General features: G+C 37.6%; 1 protein-coding gene across 1 annotated transcript in view; it reads right to left on the bottom strand.

Annotated features, from left to right (window-relative positions):
• Positions 1 to 26,942, bottom strand: part of SFXN5 (sideroflexin 5) — a 296,507-nt gene that overhangs the window by 75,587 nt on the left and 193,978 nt on the right. The window contains exon 13 of the mRNA XM_056552672.1: positions 10,592 to 10,709. Within this exon, the coding sequence (XP_056408647.1) occupies positions 10,592 to 10,709 (118 nt within the window). The remainder of the gene's footprint in view (positions 1 to 10,591; positions 10,710 to 26,942) is intronic.

Raw genomic sequence — 26,942 nt, 5'->3', positions numbered from 1 at the left:
CTTCAAACTATGATACAACGACTTGGTTCTAGGAAATTATGGATGGGACCACAATGGTAAAATTATTTTGTGCTCTTGAACCTTTAGTATTCGAACCACGGTTCTTGTTGGACGTGATGGATATAATGTATTTGGTTTGGTTATAATGGTTTGACTGTACGATTGTCATATTATGGTGGGACGGTCACATGGCAAGTGACGATGTTACCTGATATCACAACAACCTAGGATGCAGATGACCCCTGAGCTAAGTTAAGGGAAGACTGTGCCAACGGCAAGGGTTGTGGTAACGCCTAGTCAAATCGCATTGATCATATAAATCGGGGGAAGGGAAAACGTTACGCTTCTTCTCTTCAGGTAAAAGATTTCCACCGAGTCCCCTTTATTATAGTCTACCGGTAGTGCAATGGACCTCTTTTAGGTTTTAGAACATTGTAGCATACGTAATGAAGTTCTACAGGAATCAGTCCATGAGGACAGGATGGCTCCTCGCAGTTCATACACATTAGATGGAGATGTTGACATGCTCTGAACAGCCTGTTCCACCTCCTCCAAAAGATGCTCTATAGGATTAAATGGGTACTCCGCTGCCCAGCGTTTGGAACAAACTGTTCCGGACGTTGGAGCCGGGAGCCCGTGACATCATAGCCCCGCCCCCTTATGATGCCATGCCCTGCCCCCTCAATGCAAGTCTATGGGAGGGGGCGTGACAGCGTCACGCTCCCTCCCATAGACTTGCATTGAGGGGGCGGGCGTGATGTCATGAGGGGCGGGGCTATAACGTCACGAGCTCTCGGCACCAGCGCCGGCTCCAGCGTTGGAACAGTTTGTTCCAAACGCTGAGCAGCGGAGTACCCCTTTAAGATCTGGGGACTGTGAAGGCCAAGGAAGGAAATGGAACCAAATCATTGCTCTCCAACCCTTGTGAATGGTGCAATGTCAGGTACAGAGGATAAAGCTGCCATGAATGGATGAACTTGGTCAGCCACAATATGTAGATACGCTAAGTTCTAATGTCCAAACATCCATCAGAGACCCCAGGGTCCACCAAGAAAACGATCTTCACCCCATTATGCCACCTCCTCCAGCCTGAACTTCTCAATAAACTTCCTCTACTCACGCTGCCTGTGCCAAATTCTGACCCTCCTATCAACATCAGAAATCTGGATCCACCTGACCAGGTGATGCTTTTTCACTGCTCAGTGACACGGTTTTTGCTCTTTTACCTACGGTGGTCTTATCTTTCCGTTTCACTTAGATATAAGGGTCCTGAAACTAGAACAGTTCCTGACATCCTCCTTTAAAGGGGTACTCCGGTGAAAACCTTTTTTTTTTAAAATCAACTGGTGGCAGAAAGTTAAACATATTTGTAAATTACTTCTATTAAAAAATCTTAATCCTTCCAGTACTTATTAGCTGCTGAATGCTACAGAGGAAATTCCTTTCTTTTTGGAACACTGATGACATCACGAGCACAGTGCTCTCTGCTGACATCTCTGTCCATTTTAGCAACCATGCATAGCAGATGCATGCTAAGGGCAGCATGGTGGCTCAGTGGTTAGCACTGCTGCCTTGCAGTGCTGGGGACTTGGGTTCAAATCCCACTAAGGACAACAATAAATAAAGCGTTATTGTTATTATAATAACGTCAGCAGAGAGAACTGTGCTCGTGATGTCATCAGAGAGCATTCCAAAAAAAAAAAAAAAAGAATTTCCTCTGTAGTATTCAGCAGCTAATAAGTACAGGAAGGATTAAGATTTTTTAATAGAAGTAATTAACAAATATGTTTAACTTTCTGCCACCAGTTGATTTAAAAGAAAAAAGGTTTTCACCGGAGTACCCCTTTAAATCCTTTCACCAACGAGTTGTTTCTATCCACAGAATCCCTGTTTGCTGGATGTTTTTCCTCGTTCACATGATTCTCCGCATATTCTTTTTTTTTTTTTAAGAGCCGAGATACGTGCTCTCAATTCACCCAAGTGCAAATAAAAAGCGCAAGTGTTCACACAAAAAAAAAACGTGCACAAGGATGCGGTCCATCGTAAGGAGAGAGGCCCCCAACAAACCAAACCCTTCACGCTAGGTTAGCGCTTCCTCTGGCTCCAGACTGACGTCACTACGTCGCCCCCAATTCATGTTAAAAAGAACATCCCCTACGGGTAGTTTGTCCAAATCAAAAATAATTAATAATGACAGAGAAACTTTCTTAAAACAACTAAAAGAACGGTCTACCTGGTTCTTAGAACGGGGTTAACCTGCAGCAATAATTGATAATGCTTTCCGAAAAATAGGACTTAAAGGGTACCTCTCATCAAAAAAACGTTTGATATACTATAGAATAATGTATGCAGAATAACTTTACAATTGCATGTTATTAAAAAATATGCTTCTTTCTATTTAATTTTCCACTTTGAAGAAATGACCACTAGGGGTCTCCCTACCAGTCCTGGCAGCAAGCATTTCAGACTCATGCTGGAGTCCTAAACACTACGAGCTGCCAGTCTGCTTTGTTCACAAAGGAGAACACTCAGAGCTGCCAGCCTGCTTTGTTCACAGCCTGTCTGGCTGTGAACAAAGCAGGCTGGCAGCTCTGAGTGTTTAGGACTCCAGCATGAGTCAGAAATGCTTGCTGACAGGACTGATCGGGAAAAATACAACAGAAAGAAGCATATTTTTCATTAACATGCTATTGGAAAGTTATTCAACATTCATTGATCTAAAATATATCAAACGTTTATTTGATGAGAGGTCCCCTTTAAAACAAGAGAAGAACTCTTACAAAATGATAATAAAAAGAAAAGGAATTTTAATAAACAAGCTGAAAGATTCGCATTTTCTTTCAATAATTCACCTATGAATGACATTATCAGAAACACCATAAAACGTAATTGGTTTATCGTAGAACAGGATGAAGACCTTCAAAATATTTATTTCACAAACACCAATTGTTACATTTCGGAGGAATAAAACCCTTCGCAATTTCATTAACAGTACCAAAAAAACAGACATAAATCTAAAAGTAATTGGTTAAAGGAGTACTCTGGCGCTAAGACATCTTATCCCCGCTGCTGGGGACCCCCAGGATCTACCATGCAGCACCCACCTTTAGCGGCTTCCGGGAACCGCTGGAGGTCCTCAGGCTGAGTCCATCTCGACCACGAGGACGGAGCCTAGTCGAGATGGGCTCAGCCCCCGTGTGACGTCACGCTCCGCCCCCTCAATGCAAGCCTATGGGAGGGGGCGTGACAGCTGTCACGCCCCCTCCCATAGGCTTGCATTGAGGGGGCGGAGCGTGACGGCACACGGGGGCGGAGCCGTCACTATAATCCGTCCCCATGATTGCCAGTAATCAGACCCGGAGCGAACATGCTCCGGGGACTCATTCTAACGGGGTGTGGCGTGGGAGATCACGGGGGTCCCCAGCAGTGGGACCCCCGCGATCAGGCATCTTATCCCCTATCCTTTGGATAGGGGATAAGATGTCTTAGCACCGGAGTAGACAGATGATTGTCCGAGTTAAGGAGCATCTCCGTTCAATCCAAACAGGTACAGGAGTACAAAAACTGATACACCATATCAAACATGTACATGAAGGCGATACCTACTGTATAAAATTTGCCGGCATCGAACGGGTGGATAGACCCGATCGAGGCGGCGATAGACACATAGCGTTAAAGGGGTACTCCGGTGAAAACCTTTTTTCTTTTAAATCAACTGGTGGCAGAAAGTTAAACATATTTGTAAATTACTTCTATTAAAAAAATCTTAATCCTTCCTGTACTTATTAGCTGCTGAATACTACAGAGGAAATTCTTTTCTTTTTGGAATGCTCTCTGATGACATCACGAGCACAGTTCTCTCTGCTGACGTTATTATAATAATAATAATAATGCTGCTTTATTTATTGTTGTCCTTAGTGGGATTTGAACCCAAGTCCCCAGCACTGCAAGGCAGCAGTGCTAACCACTGAGCCACCATGCTGCCCTTAGCATACATCTGCTATGTACGGTTGCCAAAATTGACAGAGATGTCAGCAGAGAGCACTGTGCTCGTGATGTCATCAGTGTTCCAAAAAGAAAGGAATTTCCTCTGTAGCATTCAGCAGCTAATAAGTACTGGAAGGATTAAGATTTTTTTAATAGAAGTAATTTACAAATATGTTTAACTTTCTGCCACCAGTTGATTTAAAAGAAAAAAAGTTTTTCACCGGAGTACCACTTTAATGCAGGCAGAAGCCAAATGGATAATTCGCCTTAACGCTATGGGACCCCCTAGGCTTTAATGATAAGAATGAATTAGGAGTCTTCATATAGAAGGCTGAATTAAAATTTGTTTTTAGTAGGTTTTATGTATAGCACTAGTCACTTTGTGAATTATTATCGTCATAATTACTTTTTTACTCACCTGTGTATGTCCATCACGAGTGACGTCTACCTGCCGCATAAAAGACGTCTTCTATGTAGCGACGCCAGTCTGGAGCCTGAGGAAGCACTAACCTAGCGTCTGTTCGTTTACCCCCACCTCATGTCCGCACCTGTATACCCCGCTACCCATCGTATCCTGTGACGTTCAGTTTGGAATAAATACATCTTTTGAAGCAACTTGACCGTGGTGAGTGCTCCATCATTTTCCGAATTTCTTGTTGTAATTTATTTTCTACATGAACTGTGCCTGTTATGTATGTGAGCACCCCCCCTAAGGCTTCCTAAACGAATAGCCATACAGCCACCTCATGCTATCGTTAATGTCGGTGAACCGACTTCTCCTTTAAAAATAGCTTATGGACTTTGGTGCCAGTGGACACTCTACGAAACCAAACCCTTTGCCTCTGGGCCAAAAGGCACCTGCAAGGTACAATGTCCCCTTTCGCCAAAGTTGCTCAGGGATACTCTCTCCACTGTTACAAACCAAGATTGACAGTGAAATTCTGGCATTGGTTATTCGAGCCCCGATGACCAGGATCATTAGAAAGTCACTAAGATCACTGGATTATCCCATCTATTGTGAAGAATCTATACCGCAACTGACCTACAAAAAACATGATCACTGGATTTTATGCTGCACTCTGGGTTTACGGGACTAGCAGTTATATTCTTGTATATAGGAGCAGTATTATAGTAGTGATATTCTTGTATATAGGGAGCAGTATTATAGTAGTTATATTCTTGTACATAGAAGGTAGTATTATAGTAGTTATATTCATGTATATAGGAGCAGTATTATAGTAGTTATATTCTTGTATATAGGAGCAGTATTATAGCAGTTATATTCTTGTATATAGGAGCAGTATTATAGTAGTGATATTCTTGTATATAGGGAGCAGTATTATAGTAGTTATATTCTTGTACATAGAAGGTAGTATTATAGTAGTTATATTCATGTATATAGGAGCAGTATTATAGTAGTTATATTCTTGTATATAGGAGGCAGTATTATAGTAGTTATATTCTTGTATATAGGAGCAGTATTATAGTAGTTATATTCTTTTATATAGGAGCAGTATTATAGTAGTTATATTCTTGTATATAGGAGGCAGTATTATAGTAGTTATATTCTTGTATATAGGGGCAGTATTATAGTAGTTATATTCTTGTAAATAGGAGGCAGTATTATAGTAGTTATATTCTTGTATATAGGAGCAGTATTATAGTAGTTATATTCTTGTATATAGGAGCAGTATTATAGTAGTTATATTCTTGTATATAGGGAGCAGTATTATAGTAGCTATATTCTTGTATATAGGAGCAGTATTGTAGTAGTTATATTCATGTATATAGGGAGCAGTATTATAGTAGTTATATTCTTGTATATAGGAGCAGTATTATAGTAGTTATATTCTTGTATATAGGGGCAGTATTATAGTAGTTATATTCTTGTATATAGGAGCAGTATTATAGTAGTTATATTCTTGTATATAGGAGCAGTATTATAGTAGTTATATTCTTGTGTATAGGAGGCAGTATTATAGTAGTTATATTCTTGTATATAGGAGAAGTATTATAGTAGTTATATTCTTGTATATAGGGGCAGTATTATAGTAGTTATATTCTTGTATATAGGAGCAGTATTATAGTAGTTATACTCTTGTATATAGGAGCAGTATTATAGTAGTTATATTCTTGTGTATAGGAGGCAGTATTATAGTAGTTATATTCTTGTATATAGGAGCAGTATTTATAGTAGTTATATTCTTGTATATAGGAGCAGTATTATAGTAATTATATTCTTGTATATAGGGGCAGTATTATAGTAGTTATATTCTTGTATATAGGAGCAGTATTATAGTAGTTATATTCTTGTATATAGGAGCAGTATTATAGTAGTTATATTCTTGTATATAGGAGGCAGTATTATAGTAGTTATATTCTTGTATATAGGAGCAGTATTATAGTAGTTATATTCTTGTATATAGGAGCAGAATTATAGTAGTTATATTCTTGTATATAGGAGCAGTATTATAGTAGTTATATTCTTGTATATAGGAGCAGTATTATAGTAGTTATATTCTTGTATATAGGAGCAGTATTATAGTAGTTATATTCTTGTATATAGGAGCAGTATTATAGTAGTTATATTCTTGTATATAGGAGCAGTATTATAGTAGTTATATTCTTGTATATAGGAGCAGTATTATAGTAGTTATATTATTGTGTGTAGGAGCAGTATTATAGTAGTTATATTATTGTATATAGGGGCAGTATTATAGTAGTTATATTCTTGTATATAGGGGCAGCATTATAGTAGTTATATTCTTGTACATAGGAGCAGTATTATAGTAGTTATATTCTTGTATGTAGGAGCAGTATTGTAGTAGTTATATTCTTGTATATAGGAGCAGTATTATAGTAGTTATATTCTTGTATATAGGAGGCAGTATTATAGTAGTTATATTCTTGTATATAGGAGCAGTATTATAGTAGTTAAATTCTTGTATATAGGGGGCAGTATTATGGTAGTTATATTCTTGTATATAGGAGCAGTATTATAGTAGTTATATTATTTTATATAGGAGCAGTATTATAGTAGTTATATTCTTGTATATAGGAGGCAGTATTATAGTAGTTATATTCTTGTATATAGGAGGCAGTATTATAGTAGTTATATTCTTGTATATAGGAGCAGTATTATAGTAGTTATATTATTGTGTGTAGGAGCAGTATTATAGTAGTTATATTATTGTATATAGGGGCAGTATTATAGTAGTTATATTCTTGTATATAGGGACAGCATTATAGTAGTTATATTCTTGTACATAGGAGCAGTATTATAGTAGTTATATTCTTGTATGTAGGAGCAGTATTGTAGTAGTTATATTCTTGTATATAGGAGCAGTATTATAGTAGTTATATTCTTGTATATAGGAGGCAGTATTATAGTAGTTATATTCTTGTATATAGGAGCAGTATTATAGTAGTTAAATTCTTGTATATAGGGGGCAGTATTATGGTAGTTATATTCTTGCATATAGGAGCAGTATTATAGTAGTTATATTATTTTATATAGGAGCAGTATTATAGTAGTTATATTCTTGTATATAGGAGCAGTATTATAGTAGTTATATTCTTGTATATAGGAGGCAGTATTATAGTAGTTATATTCTTGTATATAGGAGGCAGTATTATAGTAGTTATATTCTTGTATATAGGAGCAGTATTATAGTAGTTACATTCTTGTATATAGGAGGCAGTATTATAGTAGTTATATTCTTGTATATAGGAGGCAGTATTATAGTAGTTATATTCTTGTATATAGGAGCAGTATTATAGTAGTTATATTCTTGTATATAGGAGCAGTATTATAGTAGTTATATTATTGTGTGTAGGAGCAGTATTATAGTAGTTATATTCTTGTATATAGGGGGCAGTATTATAGTAGTTATATTCTTGTATATATGAGGCAGTATTATAGTAGTTACATTCTTGTTTATAGGAGCAGTATTATAGTAGTTAAATTCTTGTATATAGGGGGCAGTATTATGGTAGTTATATTCTTGTATATAGGAGCAGTATTATAGTAGTTATATTATTTTACATAGGAGCAGTATTATAGTAGTTATATTATTGTATATAGGAGCAGTATGGTAGTAGTTATATTCTTGTATATAGGAGCAGTATTATAGTAGTTAAATTCTTGTATATAGGGGGCAGTATTATGGTAGTTATATTCTTGTATATAGGAGCAGTATTATAGTAGTTAAATTATTTTATATAGGAGCAGTATTATAGTAGTTATATTATTGTATATAGGAGCAGTATTATAGTAGTTATATTCTTGTATATAGGAGGCAGTATTATAGTAGTTATATTCTTGTATATAGGAGGCAGTATTATAGTAGTTATATTCTTGTATATAGGAGCAGTATTATAGTAGTTATATTTTTGTATATAGGAGCAGTATTATAGTAGTTATATTCTTGTATATAGGGGGCAGTATTATAGTAGTTATATTCTTGTATATAGGAGGCAGTATTATAGTAGTTATATTCTTGTATATAGGAGCAGTATTATAGTAGTTATATTCTTGTATATAGGAGGCAGTATTATAGTAGTTATATTCTTGTATATAGGAGCAGTATTATAGTAGTTATATTCTTGTATATAGGAGCAGTATTATAGTAGTTATATTCTTGTGTATAGGAGGCAGTATTATAGTAGTTATATTCTTGTATATAGGAGAAGTATTATAGTAGTTATATTCTTGTATATAGGGGCAGTATTATAGTAGTTATATTCTTGTATATAGGAGCAGTATTATAGTAGTTATATTCTTGTATATAGGAGCAGTATTATAGTAGTTATATTCTGGTGTATATGAGGCAGTATTATAGTAGTTACATTCTTGTATATAGGAGCAGTATTATAGTAGTTATATTCTTGTATATAGGAGCAATATTATAGTTGTTATATTCTTGTATATAGGAGGCAGTATTATAGTAGTTATATTCTTGTATATAGGAGGCAGTATTATAGTAGTTATATTCTTGTATATAGGAGCAGTATTATAGTAGTTATATTCTTGTATATAGGAGGCAGTATTATAGTAGTTATATTCTTGTATATAGGAGGCAGTATTATAGTAGTTATATTCTTGTATATAGGAGCAGTATTATAGTAGTTATATTATTTTATATAGGAGCAGTATTATAGTAGTTATATTCTTGTATATAGGAGGCAGTATTATAGTAGTTATATTCTTGTATATAGGAGGCAGTATTATGGTAGTTATATTCTTGTATATAGGAGAAGTATTATAGTAGTTATATTATTTTAAATAGGAGCAGTATTATAGTAGTTATATTATTGTATATAGGAGCAGTATGGTAGTAGTTATATTCTTGTATATAGGAGCAGTATTATAGTAGTTATATTCTTGTATATAGGAGCAGTATTATAGTAGTTATATTCTTGTATATAGGAGCAGTATTATAGTAGTTATATTGTTGTATATAGGAGCAGTATTATAGTAGTTATATTCTTGTATATAGGAGGCAGTATTATAGTAGTTATATTCTTGTATATAGGAGGCAGTATTATAGTAGTTATATTCTTGTATATAGGAGCAGTATTATAGTAGTTATATTCTTGTATATAGGAGCAGTATTATAGTAGTTATATTCTTGTATATAGGAGCAGTATTATAGTATTCATATTCTTGTATATAGGAGCAGTATTATAGTAGTTATATTCTGGTGTATATGAGGCAGTATTATAGTAGTTACATTCTTGTATATAGGAGCAGTATTATAGTAGTTATATTCTTGTATATAGGAGCAGTATTATAGTAGTTATATTCTTGTATATAGGAGGTAGTATTATAGTAGTTATATTATTTTAAATAGGAGCAGTATTATAGTAGTTATATTATTGTATATAGGAGCAGTATGGTAGTAGTTATATTCTTGTATATAGGAGCAGTATTATAGTAGTTATATTCTTGTATATAGGAGCAGTATTATAGTAGTTATATTCTTGTATATAGGAGCAGTATTATAGTAGTTATATTGTTGTATATAGGAGCAGTATTATAGTAGTTATATTCTTGTATATAGGAGGCAGTATTATAGTAGTTATATTCTTGTATATAGGAGGCAGTATTATAGTAGTTATATTCTTGTATATAGGAGCAGTATTATAGTAGTTATATTCTTGTATATAGGAGCAGTATTATAGTAGTTATATTCTTGTATATAGGAGCAGTATTATAGTAGTTATATTCTTGTATATAGGAGCAGTATTATAGTAGTTATATTCTGGTGTATATGAGGCAGTATTATAGTAGTTACATTCTTGTATATAGGAGCAGTATTATAGTAGTTATATTCTTGTATATAGGAGCAGTATTATAGTAGTTATATTCTTGTATATAGGAGGCAGTATTATAGTAGTTATATTATTGTATATAGGAGCAGTATTACAGTAGATATTTTTTTTGTACATAGGGAACAGTATTATAGCAGTTATTTTAATGTACATAGGGGGCAGTATTAGAGCAGTTATATTTTTGTACATAGGGGGCAGTATTAAACCAGTGAGAAGCCCCTGTTGTATTAAGCATCCAGGATGTAGAATTATAGTTTCAGAAAGAACTTACCTCAGACATCTGGGGGAAGAGACTGATGGCTAAAGGAAGAGCCAGTCCAAAGGCAGTAAGGCACACAAGGCTATGCACGGGGAGGATCAGTCTTGGGTATGTTCGCAGCAATGATGTCCTGCAAAACAGGGGGATGGAGAGTAAGTTATCATAAAGAATATACGCTTCTTCCAAAAAAAACATCACAAGGGCGACCTGAAACTATACAAAAGTATGATTCTCAAGAATAAGACAATACATGGGATAAATATCCACACCAAATTAAATCTCCGTCAATTCTGACCTCCCAGCTGGAAATACTACTGTCCTGGAACAACCAAAAGTTTTTAATTATGTTGTACAACTTTTCCTAGGCTGGGGGCGTGGCCATGATGGTACAAGGGGCGTGGCCGATCCCTGCAGTGCGGAAACAACTTTCAGAACATTTAGTTCTGAACACTGGCCAATGGGGTACCCCTTTAACACAGACCCTATAGTCTCCCCCATATAGACAATTGTCCAGTGAGCTTCCACCACAACACAGAAATGGGCAAATTTCAAATAGATTAAAATGTTTCTATTATCTGGAAATTTTCTCTTTGGTAGTTAACTAGTAATGCTTCAACCTCCACGTTCACTCAGCTATTGAGCCAAAAATGTCCATGTTCAGAATTGGCCCAGAATGGTTAAAGATGGTCCACAGAGAAGACTATCCACATCATCACACAAAGGTTTCATCGTATGACCCAAAAGTGAAAAGTAAGAGAAAAAGACCAAGAAGGAGGTAATTATCCCCAAGATTTGGAAAGTATTTCTTAGATTAGTTTTTACTGTTCTTTTTTTCTTATTCTTTCTATTTTTTTTTATTTTTAATTTATTCATTTAATTTTTGTACATTACTATGGGGGTAAGATTACTGCAAAGTTATAACCTCCTTCTAAAATACAAATTTTAATTAGTATGTTAAAATACCAACATTAGATAAAAAAAAGGACCATAAAGTATATAAAAAAAATAATAATATGGGTGCAGCTATATTTTCTGTGCATCTGTTAACAGCATTTAGAAAAATGCTTTACGGCAGCTACATGGACCTAAGAAACATATGGGGGGGGGGATGAATTTGGCAGTCTGAGTGTCGGTCCTGCCTATGCATGACTTCTTTTGGCGTATCTTTGGTGCATATGTGCCAAAAGCTGTAAACGTGACAAAAATTTGTAAACTCAACGTACAAAGTACATTTTTCACAAACATATACAAGTAAAAAAGGGGTAAAAGCCAGAAAAGGGAGAAGAAAAAAAAAAGAATTCTGACAAGTATAACTTGGTATACATGGAGCCAAAGTATGCGCCAAAAATGACATTTTATAAATAGGTCAGAGAAGTAGTTTTTGTTTGTGAGTCATTATTTCAAACCCAAAAATGGACTGGCCATAAAATGGCAAAAATTATGACACATCATGTACACCATAGCCCATGGCAAAAATAAAATAAAAAAATATATAAAAAAAAAGCTAATTGGCGCAATACAGACCAAAAAAAAATGTTGGACAAGGTTTCATTTATTTACCTCCCCATCCTCCATGATTTATATGCAAAATTTTCATATGCATGTTCTGTGAAGAAGTCATTGCACATGAGGGGTAGGCTGAGCTCTGAGCATCACCTATTGTAAATGTCCTGATCCTGTCTTATCTATACAAAGGAGTTACCTTTCATTTCAACGGTGCCTGTGATGATAAAGAGGGGACTAATGTCAAACATTCTTTACAGAACAGGAAGTTTTGGGTTATTATCAGCTTTGGCTGGAAACACACTTTGTTAAAAAAAACAACAACAAAAACGCTCTAAAAAAAAAGCCATACTTGCTGCATGATGTTTTTTTGGGAGCCAAAAACGCTGTGGTCGGATATTAGCTGGGATTCCATAAAAAGGCATAACCACATGGCATTATTTTATTTTATTTTTTATTTTTTTGTGTATGTTTTTCCACCCTTTTGTGGTCTTCTTTAGTCTCAGTAGCAGTTTTATAAAGTTGCAGCATCCTGAGGATATACCGTTTTTATTTTCTCAAGAAATATAGACATTTACCGTCCCATAAATTTCTATAAGCGAAAAAAAGAAATTTTGGAGAAATTTTTCATTTACAGACAGCGGGGAACTGTTGTCATGGCAGCCTGAGGCTTGCTGAAGGCCTCCATCTACTCCTATACCCTACTATAGGCAGACTGTACCAGCAGATCACAGATAAGTCAATTCAATGCATTGGACTGAATAAACATTCCAATAATTGCTAATAGAAGTCCCCTAGGGGGACTTAAATAGTGTAGAAAAATTTTTTAAGTATTTTTAAAAAATCCCCCTTTTAGTTAAAAATTGGGATGACCCGTCATTTTCCCATTTTTGAAATACAAAAATGTAAAAAAAAAAAAAATAAAAACCCCTAAACATACTTGGTATGGCTGCATGCAGAATTATATAACGTTATAAAATACAATGTTATCAAAACCGCGTGGGGAACGGTGAAAACTTAAAAGAATACCAAAGACCAGAGAATTGTGGGCTTTATTTTGGTCACATGATATCACACAACACACAAGACACAAAAATCGAATTACAATAGATCAAAAAGTCAAATATATGCCAAAATGATACCAGTAAAAAAAAGATTATGGTACAAAAGATTATCTCTTATACAACTCCATAGATGAAAAATAATTAAAAAAAAAAATAAAAAAAACACCAAATTGAACTGAAAAAAAGCCATCTGATTGGTTACTATGGGCAACTCAGCAACTTTTCCTCTGGACAGGTTTTGATGAATCTCCCCCCCATTGATTTAAATACAGGAAACACGTCAAATTTCACCTTACAAACATTACAAAGTACAATTGGTTCCGCAAACAAACAGGAATTCGGAAGGAAAAAATCTTAATGCAAAAATTGGTAAATATGAAGGATCAACTTTAATCCTGGGATCTAAAGGGTTAACGACAGCGATCGTCACACTTGCCTCTGCCCGCCATTAGAGGCGAGTCCTGGCTGCTCATAGCAACCATTTCTCACCGTTTCTGAAGCAAACTCCGCTGCTGCGCTTGCGACAAAGCCATACATTTATGTAATTTTGCGTATAACTTTATTCCCGCCCATTACTTAAAGGGGTATTCCAGGAAAAAAACTTTTTATATATATATATATATATATATATCAACTGGCTCCAGAAAGTTAAACAGATTTGCAAATTACTTCTATTAAAAAAATCTTAATCCTTTCAGTACTTATGAGCTGATGAAGCTGAGTTGTTCTTTTCTGTCTAAGTGCTCTCTGATGACACGTGTCTCGGGAACCGCCCAGTTTAGAAGCAAATCCCCATAGTAAACCTCTTCTACTCTGTACAGTTCCTGAGACAAGCAGAGATGTCAGCAGAGAGCACTGTTGCAAGACAGAAAAGAACAACTCAACTTCAGCAGCTGATAATTATTGAAAGGATTAAGATTTTTTAATAGAAGTAATTTACAAATCTGTTTAACTTTCTGTAGTCAGTTGATATATATACATTTTTTTTTCTGGAATACCCCTTCAACCATACGTCATAGGGCAGGAATGTGTTAATATGCAGGTTTTTTTAAAATTTATTGAAAGCGTAAAATGGTTAAAACCTCAAAAAGAACTCCTGTTTCGAATATCATGGAATTCAATGAGCTGCTTTTGCTGCGGCCCTTAAAAAAACTGAAGGAAATTTTTTTCCAAATGCAGAACAAAATTTTCTGAAAATTGGGGCCCTATTTATAATTTTTTTTTTTTTTACTATCTAATTTTATCTGTTTTTCCTAGTGAATATCTTTTGAGTTTTTCCCCATCTTCATGAATGTGTTTAGTTTTTTTTACATATTTGGAGACATTAGTAGTTTTCATTTATTCATTCAGTCAAAAGTGAGAAATTACAGCAAGAAAAGACGCCAAAAACTGGGTTGAATGATTCCATAAATCCCTCGGATTGCGGAAAAAAATAAAAAAATACGTTCCCACTTTTTGAAAAATGTCAATGAGTGGAAACACGGAAATTTTCTGTCAAAAAAACAAGAGATCTCGCATCTCCTTGAACAGTGGGGAAAAAAGTATTCACCCACTAATTGTGCAAGTTCTCCCACTTAAAGGGGCACTCCGCTGCCCCATCGTTCGGAACATTTTGTTCCGAACGCTTCGAGCAGGCGGCGGGGGTCGTGACGTCACATCCACGCCCCCTCGTGACTTCACACCCCGCCCCCTCAATGCAAGTCTGTGGGAGGGGGTGTGGCATCTGCCACGCCCCCTCCCATAGACTTGCGTTGAGGGGGGCATGGTGTGACGTCACAAGGGGGCGTGGTCGTGACATCTCGTCCCCAGCACCCAGCGTTCTAAAGGAACGCAGGGTGCTGCACAGAGATTGTGGGGGTCCCAACTGCGGGACCTCCAGGGTCAGACATCTTATCCCCTATCCTTTGGATAGGGGATAAGATGTCTAGGGGTGGAGTACCCCTTTAAAAATATGAGCGAGGCCTGAAATTTTCATCATAGTTATACCTCAACTATAAGAGACATAATGAGAAAAAAAATCCATAAAATCACATTGTCTGATTTTTAATGAATTAATTGGTAAATTCCTCGGTAAAATAAGTATTTGGTCACCTAAAAAAAGCAAGATTTCTGGCTCTCACAGACCCGTAACTTCTTCTTTAAGAGTCTCCTCTGTCCTCCACTCGTTACCTGTATTAATGGCACCTGTTTGAACTTGATGTCAGTATAAAAGACACCGGTCCACAACCTCAAACAGTCACACCCCAAACTCCACTATGGCCAAGACCAAAGAGCTGTCAAAGGACACCAGAAACAAAAAATGGAATGGACATACAAGACCACTGATAATCTCCCTCAATCTGGGGCTCCACGCAAGATCTCACCTTGTGGTGTCAAAATGATCACAAGAACGGTGGGCAAAAATCCCAGAACCACACGGGGGACCTAGTGAATGACCTGAAGAGAGCTGGGACCATCAGGAACACACTACGCTGCCAGGGACTCAAATCATGCAGTGCCAGACATGTCTCCCTGCCTTAACCCCTTAAGGATGGACCCATTTTTTACCTTAACCCCTTAAAGGAGTAGTCCAGTGGTGAACCCAGTGGTGAACGACTTATCCCCTATCCTAAGGATAGGGGATAAGTTTGAGTTCGCAGGGGGTCTGACCGCTGGGGCCCCCTGCAATCTCTCTGTATGGAGCCCCGACAGCCTGCGGGAAGGGGGCGTGTCGACCTCCGCACGAAGCGGCGGCCGACACGCCCCCTCAATACAACTCTATGGCAGAGCCGAAGCGCTGCCTTCGGCAATCTCCGGCTCTGCCATAGAGATGTATTGAGGGGGCGTGTCGGCCGCCGCTTCGTGCGGAGGTCGACACCCGCTATCTGGCCAGAGAGCCTGGCCCCCGTACAGAGAGATCGCAGGGGGCCCCAGCGGTCGGACCCCCCCGCAATCTCAAACTTATCCCCTATCCTTAGGATAGGGGATAAGTTTTTCACCACTGGACTACCCCTTTAAGGACTCAGCGTTTTTCCGTTTTTGCATTTTCATTTTTTCCTCATCACCTTCTAAAAATCATAACGCTTTAAATTTTGCACATAAAATTCCATTTTATGGCTTATTTTTTGCGCAACCAATTCTACTTTGCAGTGACATTAGTCATTTTACCAAAACATCCACGGCGAAACGGAAAAGAAATTCATTGTGCGACAAAATTGAAGAAAAATGCCATTTTGTAACTTTTGGGGGCTTCCGTTTCTACGTAGTACATTTTTCGGTAAAAATGACACCTTATCTTTATTCTGTAGGTCCATACGGTTAAAATGATCCCCTACTTATATAGGTTGGATATTGTCGTACTTCTGAAAATCATAACTACATGCAGGAAAATTCATTCGTTTAAAATTGTCATCTTCTGACCCCTATAACTTTTTTATTTTTCCGAATACGTGATCTGAAGTTTTTATCGGCACCATTTTTGCATAGGTCGGACTTTTTGATCGCTTTTTATTCATTTTTTATAATATAAAAAGTGACCAAAAATACGCTATTTTGGACTTTGGAATTTTTTTGCGCGCACGCCATTGACCATGCAGTTTGATTAACAATATATTTTTATAGTTTAGACATTTACGCACGCGACGAAACCACATATGTTAATTTTTATTTACACAGTTTTTTTTTTATGGGAAAAGGGGGGTGATTCAAACTTTTATTAGGGAAGGGGTTAAATGATCTTTGTTAACTTTTTTTTTAAACCTTTTTTTGGAGTGTTATAGCTCCCATAGGGACCTATAACACTGCACACACTGATCTTTTACCCTGATCCCTGTAAAGCCATAGCTTTGCATGAATCAGCGAGATAGGGGCTTTATTGCTCAAGCCTGTAGCTCAGGCTTGGAGCAATCAAACGCCGATCAGACGCGACAGAGCAAGGTAAGGGGGTCCCTGCTCGCGTCCTAGCTGATCGGAACATCGTGATTTTATCGCGATAGTCCCGATCAGCCCGACTGAGCTGCCGGGAAGCGTTTACTTTCATTTTCAGCGCGGCGATCAACTTTGATCGACGCGTCTGAAGAGCTAATAGCGCGCAGCACAACGATTGGTGCCGTGCGCTGTTAGCCCAGGGTCCTGGCTATGAATAGCAGCCGGGACCGACCCGGTGTGATGCGGGGTCACGGCATGACCCCATTTTAAACACCGGGACCGGGCGCAGGGCGTACAGGTACGCCCTGCATCCTTAAGAGGTTAATGACCAGGCTCTTTTTTTTTTTATTTGACATGTGTATCTTTAAATGGTGATAACTTTAGAAAAACAATTTCTGAGAGAAGCGATTCTGATATCCTTTTTTTGTGACAATATAACTGGTGCATTTTTGTTGACACGAGGCATTTTTGTGAAAAACTCCCAAATATTATGAAAAACTGGAAAATTTCTGGCTTTTTTTAATGGTGTAGACTGTGCGGTAAAAGTGATGTTATAGTTATTCTGTGGGTTGGTCCGATTATGACGATACCCATTTTATATAACTTTCTATGTTCTTTTTCCTTTTCTGAGCAAAATTATTTTTCTGCCCCTCATTTTCCAACAACCATAACTTTTTTTATTTTTTGTCTGACGCCATTGAGTAAGGGCTTATTTTTTGCGGGATAAGCTTTACTTTTTTAAAGTACGATACATGCTACCTTTTGATCTTTTTTATTCCTCTATTATTACCAAAACTGGCAAATTTTGGTCTTTTTTCTTTCCTACGGCGTTCACCGTGCGACATAATTTACATTATAGTTTTATATTACACGTCATTATTATATTATTATGTATATAATTTGTGTATTTGATCTTTTTTTGGCGATAATACAGGGCTTTCATTGGGAAAGGGACATTTATTTTTATTTTTTAACACTTCATACTTTTATTGAAGAATTTTTTATCTTATTTTTTTTACACTTTTTTACAGGTTATACTATACAGAAAACGTTTGACCTCTGTCATTGCCAACAAAAGGTATATAACAAAGTATTGAGATTAACTTTTCTTATTGACTAAATATTTTTTTCCCACCATAATTCGCAAAAAAATTCTTTAAAAATCAGACAATGTGATTTTATGGATTTTTTTTTCTCATTCTGTCTCTCAAAGTTCATGTATACCTGTATATGATGGAAATTACAGGCCTCTCATATTTTTAAGTGGGAGAACTTGTACAAGTGGTGGCTGACTAAATTCTTTTTTTTCCCCCACTGTAATTTTTGCTGCATATTTTTGGATTTAAAAAATGAAAAAAATATTAGATTTAAATGTAAAAAATGCATAAAAAAAAAAAAGTTACATCCAGCACTGGATTTGTAAAACAGTCTTATATAGTGACGATGGCCTTAGTCTTTTTGCATTCTGATCATATATAGAAGTTAATTTTATTCTGTCCACGCACTTTTTTTCTTCTTTTTACAATCGGACTCGTATTGCACATCAGGGAAGTGAGAATTTTTTTTTCTTCCAAGCTCGGGCTAAATTATTGTTAAAAAATTAAGAGTAACAGGTGACGCCCGGTTCAGTTGTAAAACAGGCGTCGACTTATCCTTACAATAGTCGTGGGCCCCCCCCTCTCGCCCCCTTTCCCGCTCAGCTGGCTCTATCTGTAAATTAAGTCATATTTTTAATGGAGTGGTAGCCGTCCCCTTCTTAACACCAAATCTTGGCAGATACCCATGAAGTTTTTTTTTTTTATCAGGCGTCTTGATGCCTTGGGGCTCTTTGTAAAGATGACTGAACCCAACAGATAATTTCTGTCTATCTTCTGCGGCCATCAATAGACCAATGGGTTCCTCTAATTAACAGTTATCGCTCATTAGTTGGAGGGGAAGAAGTTTTGGTTGCAGGGTGTCTGCTTCCTATATGCATGTGCACAAAGACAAAAAATGGATGTGAGAGCGAGTCACTTAATGACTTCAGTAAGCGAACATTCAAATGAGGCCCTAAGGGCTGCGAGTTACCGATGGAACAGGAGGGCTCAGCCAAACCCTGGCTTTGTCTGATAAAACTTCACCATGATCCCGAGCCGGGGATGTGTCAGAACACCTACGCAGGAAATAGCACGAGCGATCAGAGCTAGCGCGAAAGTGTGTCAGCGACAGCGAGGTGACAGGTACAAGAGATTACGCAGCTCTCTCTTTCTCTCTCTATGCACGGGCCAGATTGCCGTTCTTAATGACGGTGTAAGGTTCACTTTATTTCCCCCCCCTTCCTCTCAGGTAGAAAAGCAAAAAAAAAAAAGAAGAAATTTTGGAGCAGCTGATGCTGTTTCGGTGCCAGCCGCCTCACTCTCTGCCATTGTGCTGGGATCTGCATATGTGGTGACACAAAATTTAACAAATGTGACTGAAATAGACAAAATCGGTATCTGGGGCCTGTGTGTAGTTTCCGCTGCTTAGATCATGATGGGGGGAATGAATAATGAGCGGCACAAGGTCTTCAGAGCCAGAGGTTAGACAATGATACCGAGGCGGTGGCGTCATGGCCTGATCAGCTCTTTCACTTCATTCAGTGGCGCAACCTTTGAATTGTGCTCAGAGTTTTTGTATGGCGGAGATAGTCCTTGTGATCTGTGTGCCGACACTGGATGTCTTTAGGATGCGCTGAGCAGGGTGTGGTGTCATTGTTGGTGTTTGCAGACAATTGTGGTGGCTCTAGAATGCACGGTATATTAGAATGCATTGATGAGGATTATGATGTCACTAAAATGCACACAAGACTAACGGACCCTTAGAATGAACAAAGGATCGCGTTGGTGCTAGAATGTATAAAAGATGGTCATTAGAATGTACAGTGAGGATTGTGATGCCACTGGAGCATACACCACATGATGCCATTGGAATGCACAGAGGAAATGATGTCACTAGCATTTACCAATCTTTTAGACTGCATAGACTATGATGTCATCAGAATGCACACAGGATTGTGACAAAACTAGAATGCCTGCGAGATTGTCATAGAAACTAGAATGCACACGGGATTGTGATAAAAGTAGAATGAACAGAGGATTGTGATAAAACTAGAATGCATGCCGGAGAGTGAGAACACAAAAATGTGATAAAACTAGAATGCACACGGGATTGTGATAAAAGTAGAATGAAGAGAGGATTGTGATAAAACTAGAATGCATGTAGAACTGTCACAAAACAAGAATGCACAAAGGATAGTGATTAAACTAGAATACGCACAGGATTGTAACAAAACTAGAATGCATGTGGGTTTGTGATAAAACTAGAAAGCATGCGGGATTGTGACAAAACTAGAAAGCATGCGGGATTGTGACAAAACTAGAATACATGCAGGATTGTGACAAAACTAGAATGCATGCGGGATTGTGACAAAACTAGAATGCATGCAGGATTGTGATAAAACTAGAATTCGTGCAGGATTGTGATAAAACTAGAATGCGCAATGAATTGTGATGAAACTAGAAAGCATGCGGGATTGTGACAAAACTAGAATGCATGCAGGATGGTGACAAAACTAGAATGCATGCAGGATGGTGATAAAACTAGAATGCATGCAGGATTGTGATAAAACTAGAATGCATGCAGGATTGTGATGAAACTAGAATGCGTGCAGGATTGTGATGAAACTAGAATGCGTGCAGGATTGTGATGAAACTAGAATGCATGCAGGATTGTGATAAAACTAGAATGCGTGCAGGATTGTGATGAAACTAGAATGCGTGCAGGATTGTGATAAAACTAGAATGCGTGCAGGATTGTGATGAAACTAGAATGCGTGCAGGATTGTGATGAAACTAGAATGCATGCAGGATTGTGATAAAACTAGAATGCGTGCAGGATTGTGATGAAACTAGAATGCGTGCAGGATTGTGATGAAACTAGAATGCGCGCGGGATTGTGACGAAACTAGAATTCGCGTGGGATTGTGACGGAACTTGAATTTGCGCGGGATTGTGACAAAACTAGTACGTGCGCGGGATTGTGACAAAACTAGAATGCAGACAGGACTGTGACAAAACTAGCATGCAGACAGGATTGTGACAAAACTAGAATGCAGACAGGATTGTGACAAAACTAGAATGCAGACAGGATTGTGACAAAACTAGAATGCAGACAGGAATGTGATAAAACTAGAATGCGCACAGGATTGTGATAAAAATAGAATGCGCGCGGGATTGTGATGAAACTAGAATGCACCCGGTATTGTGACGAAACTAGAATCCACGTGGGATTGTGACAAAACTAGAATGTGTGCGGGATTGTGACGAAACTGGAATGCGCTGGGGATTGTGACAAAACTAGAATCCACGTGGGATTGTGACAAAACTAGAATGTGTGCGGGATTGTGACAAAACTAGAATGCAGACAGGATTGTGACAAAACTAGAATGCGCGCGGCATTGTGATAAAACTAGAATGCAGACAGGATTGTGACAAAACTAGAATGCGCGCGGGATTGTGATAAAACTAGAATGCAGACAGGATTGTGATAAAACTAGAAGGCGCACAGGATTGTGATAAAACTTGAATGCGCGCGGGATTGTGATAAAACTAGAATGCAGACAGGATTGTGATAAAACTAGAATGCGCACAGGATTGTGATGAAACTAGAATGCGCGCGGGATTGTGATAAAACTAGAATGCAGACAGGATTGTGATAAAACTAGAATGCGCGCGGGATTGTGATGAAACTAGAATGCGAGTGGGATTGTGATTAAACTACAATGCGCGGGGGATTGTGACGAAACTAGAATGCGTGCGGGATTGTGACGAAACTAGAATGCGCTGGGGATTGTGACAAAACTAGAATCCACGCGGGATAGTGACAAAACTAGAATGTGCGCGGGTATGTGACGAAACTAGAATGCGCGCGGGATTGTGACAAAACTAGAATGCAGACAGGATTGTGGTAAAACTAGAATGCCCTCGGGATTGTGATGAAACTAGTATGCACCAGGGATTGTATATATTAATTAATTCATTATTATTATTTTTTTTTTTTACTCATTCAAATAAACTATAAAACCAGTACAGTGATTCATAAGTACCATATACTATATTTCTAGGGCAATAATCTTTTTAACCACATGTTATTATTAAAATATAACATTTACAAGTGTACTAAAATCTATAAAACTGCCCTCAGGGTTTAAATTTTTTTTGCTGTTTTTACATTTACATCAATTACTTTTAACCGAAATTAAGATATTTCTCTGCCATGTGCTGGCTGCAGACAACCCCCCCCCCCCCCCCCATCCAAATGGCCCAAATTTTCTGCAAAATATCTGCTGCGTGTGAGACTACCCTAAGTGTTCAGGTCCTACAGAGCAGCCAAGGTGCTAGCCGATAATAATAACACGGCCAACAACTATTTGCAAGACAGTGGAAAGCGACATGATGTGAAGGCTCAAAACTGAAGAACTGATAAATGCACTTTTATGTATTTTTTTTTATTTTTTTTTAAACCTTGGAGGCTATTGAAAAACTTTTAACATTTTATTTTATTATCTTTTAGATGCTTAGAACAAACTTCCAGCAGATGTGGTTGGTAAATGCACAGTAAGTGAATGTAAGCCTGCCTGGGATAAATATCTATCTATCCTAACATAAAAATAATAAAAAGGAAATAATAAAAGGCAGACTAGATGGTCCAGGTGGTGTTTTGTTGCTTTTTCTTCTATGTGTCTATTAGTGCATTATGTGAGTCTGGTTTCAATATAGAAACTGGATAGAGGGTTGCATGGTATGCAGATGCAAGGAGCAATAGCTTTTTCTATATAAAATATAGAAACTTTCTATACTATAAAACAATGTTAAATAACATAAAATAAAAAGAATAAAACATTTTCAAAAGATCTAAATAATTGACAGCAGCCTAAAATGGTCAAAAATGATGAGACTGTGTAACGAAAAAGTTAAAAACATATACATTTACATATGTATATAAAACTTTTCCAAACTGTCCAGGGTCATGAACAAAAATGATCCTGATTGTACAAAATATAATAATAATAATAATAATAATAATAATAATAATAATAATAATAAAATATAATGTTATAGTAATAATAATAATAATACATATATTAAATACAATTTTATGAAATAATAAATATTAACACAAAAATTAAATTACATTTAAATGATCATATAAAATATATTAAATACAAAATCATATAAAATGAAGAATAAAAAGTAATCTAAAATATAAAATATGATAACATAAAACCAGAGTAAAATACATGAAAAAAAGACAAAATGTTATGTTATACTAGACAAAATGTTATAATATATATATATATATATATATATATATATATTTTATACAAACAATAATACACTAAAATGGGTATGCTACAATTAAAATGAATAAACTCTTACCATATAATAGTTACCTGAGAAAGGCCAAAATAATAATATTATTATTATTATTATTATTATTAATAATAATAATATATCATAATTTAATAATAATGAAATAATAATTATAATAATAATAATTATATATTAATAATTATAATAATAGTTATTATTATTCTTATAAAAGATATGAAATAAAATATAAAATAAATAATAACACACACACAAAAATTCCATTAAATAAAAATAAAAATATATTAAATCCAAAATAATATAAAATGAAAGAATAAAATTAAAAGTAAAAATAAGAAAAATAGATAAAATATAATAAAATAATTTAAAATAAAATACATAGAAAAAAAAGACAAGAACATTTACATATGTATGTGTGTGTATATATATATATATATATATATATATATATATATATATAGATAGATAGATAGATAGATAGATAGCTATATTGCACAAGAAAATTATAAAATAGGAATGCTACCATTTAAATGTACAAGCTCTAAACATATGATAGTTACCCGAGAATGGCCATATACATCCCACATAGAATGTGTATTATAGTAGGAATACAATATAAGGAAACCCTATCTGTGTATGCTGGAATGCCCTATATCAGTGGCCTCTAAATTGTTGCAAAACTACAACTCCCAGCATGCTCGCACAGCCACCTTCCTTCACTTTCTTGTCAATGTATTTCAACCAAGATCTTTAAAAAAAAATTAAAAAGAAGAGTAGCAAAACAAACGAAAAAAGAAAAACAAAAACAATAATTTAGAAAAGTAAGCAATTTTTTGACATTTTTATTTTAAAATGTATTATTTGGGGCTGTAAACGCACTAGAAAAGCTTCAGGTGTCTCGGAACGGTTACTCTGAGAGATTTTTTATGTTTTATACACTTGAGAAGTTTAGTTATGTGCAGAAGCTTTTAAGGTTAATTTACACTCCTCAACATTGAAATTGCAACACCAAGAAGAGAAAGTCGTGGAATTATGGAAATCACAGGATCGGTAGACATGTTAATGATATGCAAATGATGAAAAAAAATGAAAAACAAAATATTTAAATATTTTTCGGTATGGGATATGAGCGCCACGGGCAGAAATCCACGCCTTGGTATGCTGTAAGTGAGATTATTAAAGGGGTACTCCGCTGCTAGATATCTTATCCCCTACCCAAAGGATAGGGGATAAGATGTCTGATCAGGAGGGTCCCACTGCTGGCCCCCCCCCCCCCGCCGTGAACTCACGCAGCACCCGGCATTCTAAACAAAGGCTGGGTTCCTGCGGCAATGGTCATGACGTCACAGCCACGTCCCCTCGTGCCGTCATGCCAGGCCCCCTCCATTCAGGTCTATGGAAGGGGGAGTGTCGGCCGACAAGTTGAATAAAATTCCTTCTTTACTGCCGTATAACAAACGCGTTTCGGGATCTAAAAGTCCCCTTTTCAATGTAAGTACAGGACGCCTGTACTTTCATTGAAAAAAGGACTTTTAGATACCGAAAGGCGTTTGTTATACGGCAATAAAAGAAGGAATTTTATTCAACTTACTGCACTTGCCTGTTTGTTACCTCGAGTGGAAGCACCTGGAAAACTGGTTACTTTTATATCCCCAGTGGAGATAAAGTTTTCTGCAATTATGGTGTGTGGTGTTATAATGTACGGTAGTCGGACCCCTCTATGCTTCATTACAGGTACATTAAGAGATCTGTGTTAGTTGATTAGGATGTGGAACCAGTGCTAGGCCACATGTTGGTCCTGCTACTGTGAGCAGCCTGCCTGGCCTAAATGTACTACTGTGAGCAGCCTGCCTGGCCTAAATGTAGTACTGTGAGCAGCCTGCCTGGCCTAAATGTACTACTGTGAGCAGCCTGCCTGGCCTAAATGTAGTACTGTGAGCAGCCTGCCTGGCCTAAATGTAGTACTGTGAGCAGCCTGCCTGGCCTAAATGTACTACTGTGAGCAGCCTGCCTGGCCTAAATGTACTACTGTGAGCAGCCTGCCTGGCCTAAATGTACTACTGTGAGCAGCCTGCCTGGCCTAAATGTAGTACTGTGAGCAGCCTGCCTGGCCTAAATGTAGTACTGTGAGCAGCCTGCCTGGCCTAAATGTAGTACTGTGAGCAGCCTGCTTGGCCTAAATGTAGTACTGTGAGCAGCCTGCCTGGTCTAAATGTACTACTGTGAGCAGCCTGCCTGGCCTAAATGTAGTACTGTGAGCAGCCTGCCTGGCCTAAATGTACTACGGTGAGCAGCCTGTCTGGCCTAAATGTAGTACTGTGAGCAGCCTGCCTGGCCTAAATGTACTACAGTGAGCAGCCTGCCTGGCCTAAATGTACTACTGTGAGCAGCCTGCTTGGCCTAAATGTAGTACTGTGAGCAGCCTGCCTGGCCTAAATGTACTACTGTGAGCAGCCTGCCTGGCCTAAATGTAGTACTGTGAGCAGCCTGCCTGGCCTAAATGTACTACTGTGAGCAGCCTGCCTGGCCTAAATGTAGTATTGTGAGCAGCCTGCCTGGCCTAAATGTACTACAGTGAGCAGCCTGCGGGGCCTAAATGTACTACAGTGAGCAGCCTGCCTGGCCTAAATGTACTACAGTGAGCAGCCTGCCTGGCCTAAATGTACTACTGTGAGCAACCTGCTTGGCCTAAATGTAGTACTGTGAGCAGCCTGCCTGGCCTAAATGTACTACTGTGAGCAGCCTGCCTGGCCTAAATGTAGTACTGTGAGCAGCCTGCCTGGCCTAAATGTACTACAGTGAGCAGCCTGCCTGGCCTAAATGTACTACTGTGAGCAGCCTGCCTGGCCTAAATGTACTACTGTGAGCAGCCTGCTTGGCCTAAATGTAGTACTGTGAGCAGCCTGCCTGGTCTAAATGTACTACTGTGAGCAGCCTGCCTGGCCTAAATGTAGTACTGTGAGCAGCCTGCCTGGCCTAAATGTACTACGGTGAGCAGCCTGTCTGGCCTAAATGTAGTACTGTGAGCAGCCTGCCTGGCCTAAATGTACTACAGTGAGCAGCCTGCCTGGCCTAAATGTACTACTGTGAGCAGCCTGCTTGGCCTAAATGTAGTACTGTGAGCAGCCTGCCTGGCCTAAATGTACTACTGTGAGCAGCCTGCCTGGCCTAAATGTAGTACTGTGAGCAGCCTGCCTGGCCTAAATGTACTACTGTGAGCAGCCTGCCTGGCCTAAATGTAGTATTGTGAGCAGCCTGCCTGGCCTAAATGTACTACAGTGAGCAGCCTGCGGGGCCTAAATGTACTACAGTGAGCAGCCTGCCTGGCCTAAATGTACTACAGTGAGCAGCCTGCCTGGCCTAAATGTACTACTGTGAGCAACCTGCTTGGCCTAAATGTAGTACTGTGAGCAGCCTGCCTGGCCTAAATGTACTACTGTGAGCAGCCTGCCTGGCCTAAATGTAGTACTGTGAGCAGCCTGC

Source organism: Hyla sarda, chromosome 1 (assembly GCF_029499605.1).
Source record: "Hyla sarda isolate aHylSar1 chromosome 1, aHylSar1.hap1, whole genome shotgun sequence".
Classification (NCBI taxonomy): Eukaryota; Metazoa; Chordata; class Amphibia; order Anura; family Hylidae; genus Hyla; species Hyla sarda.
Note: the sequence above shows the minus strand (reverse complement) of the source record. Positions and strands in the feature narration are given on the sequence as shown.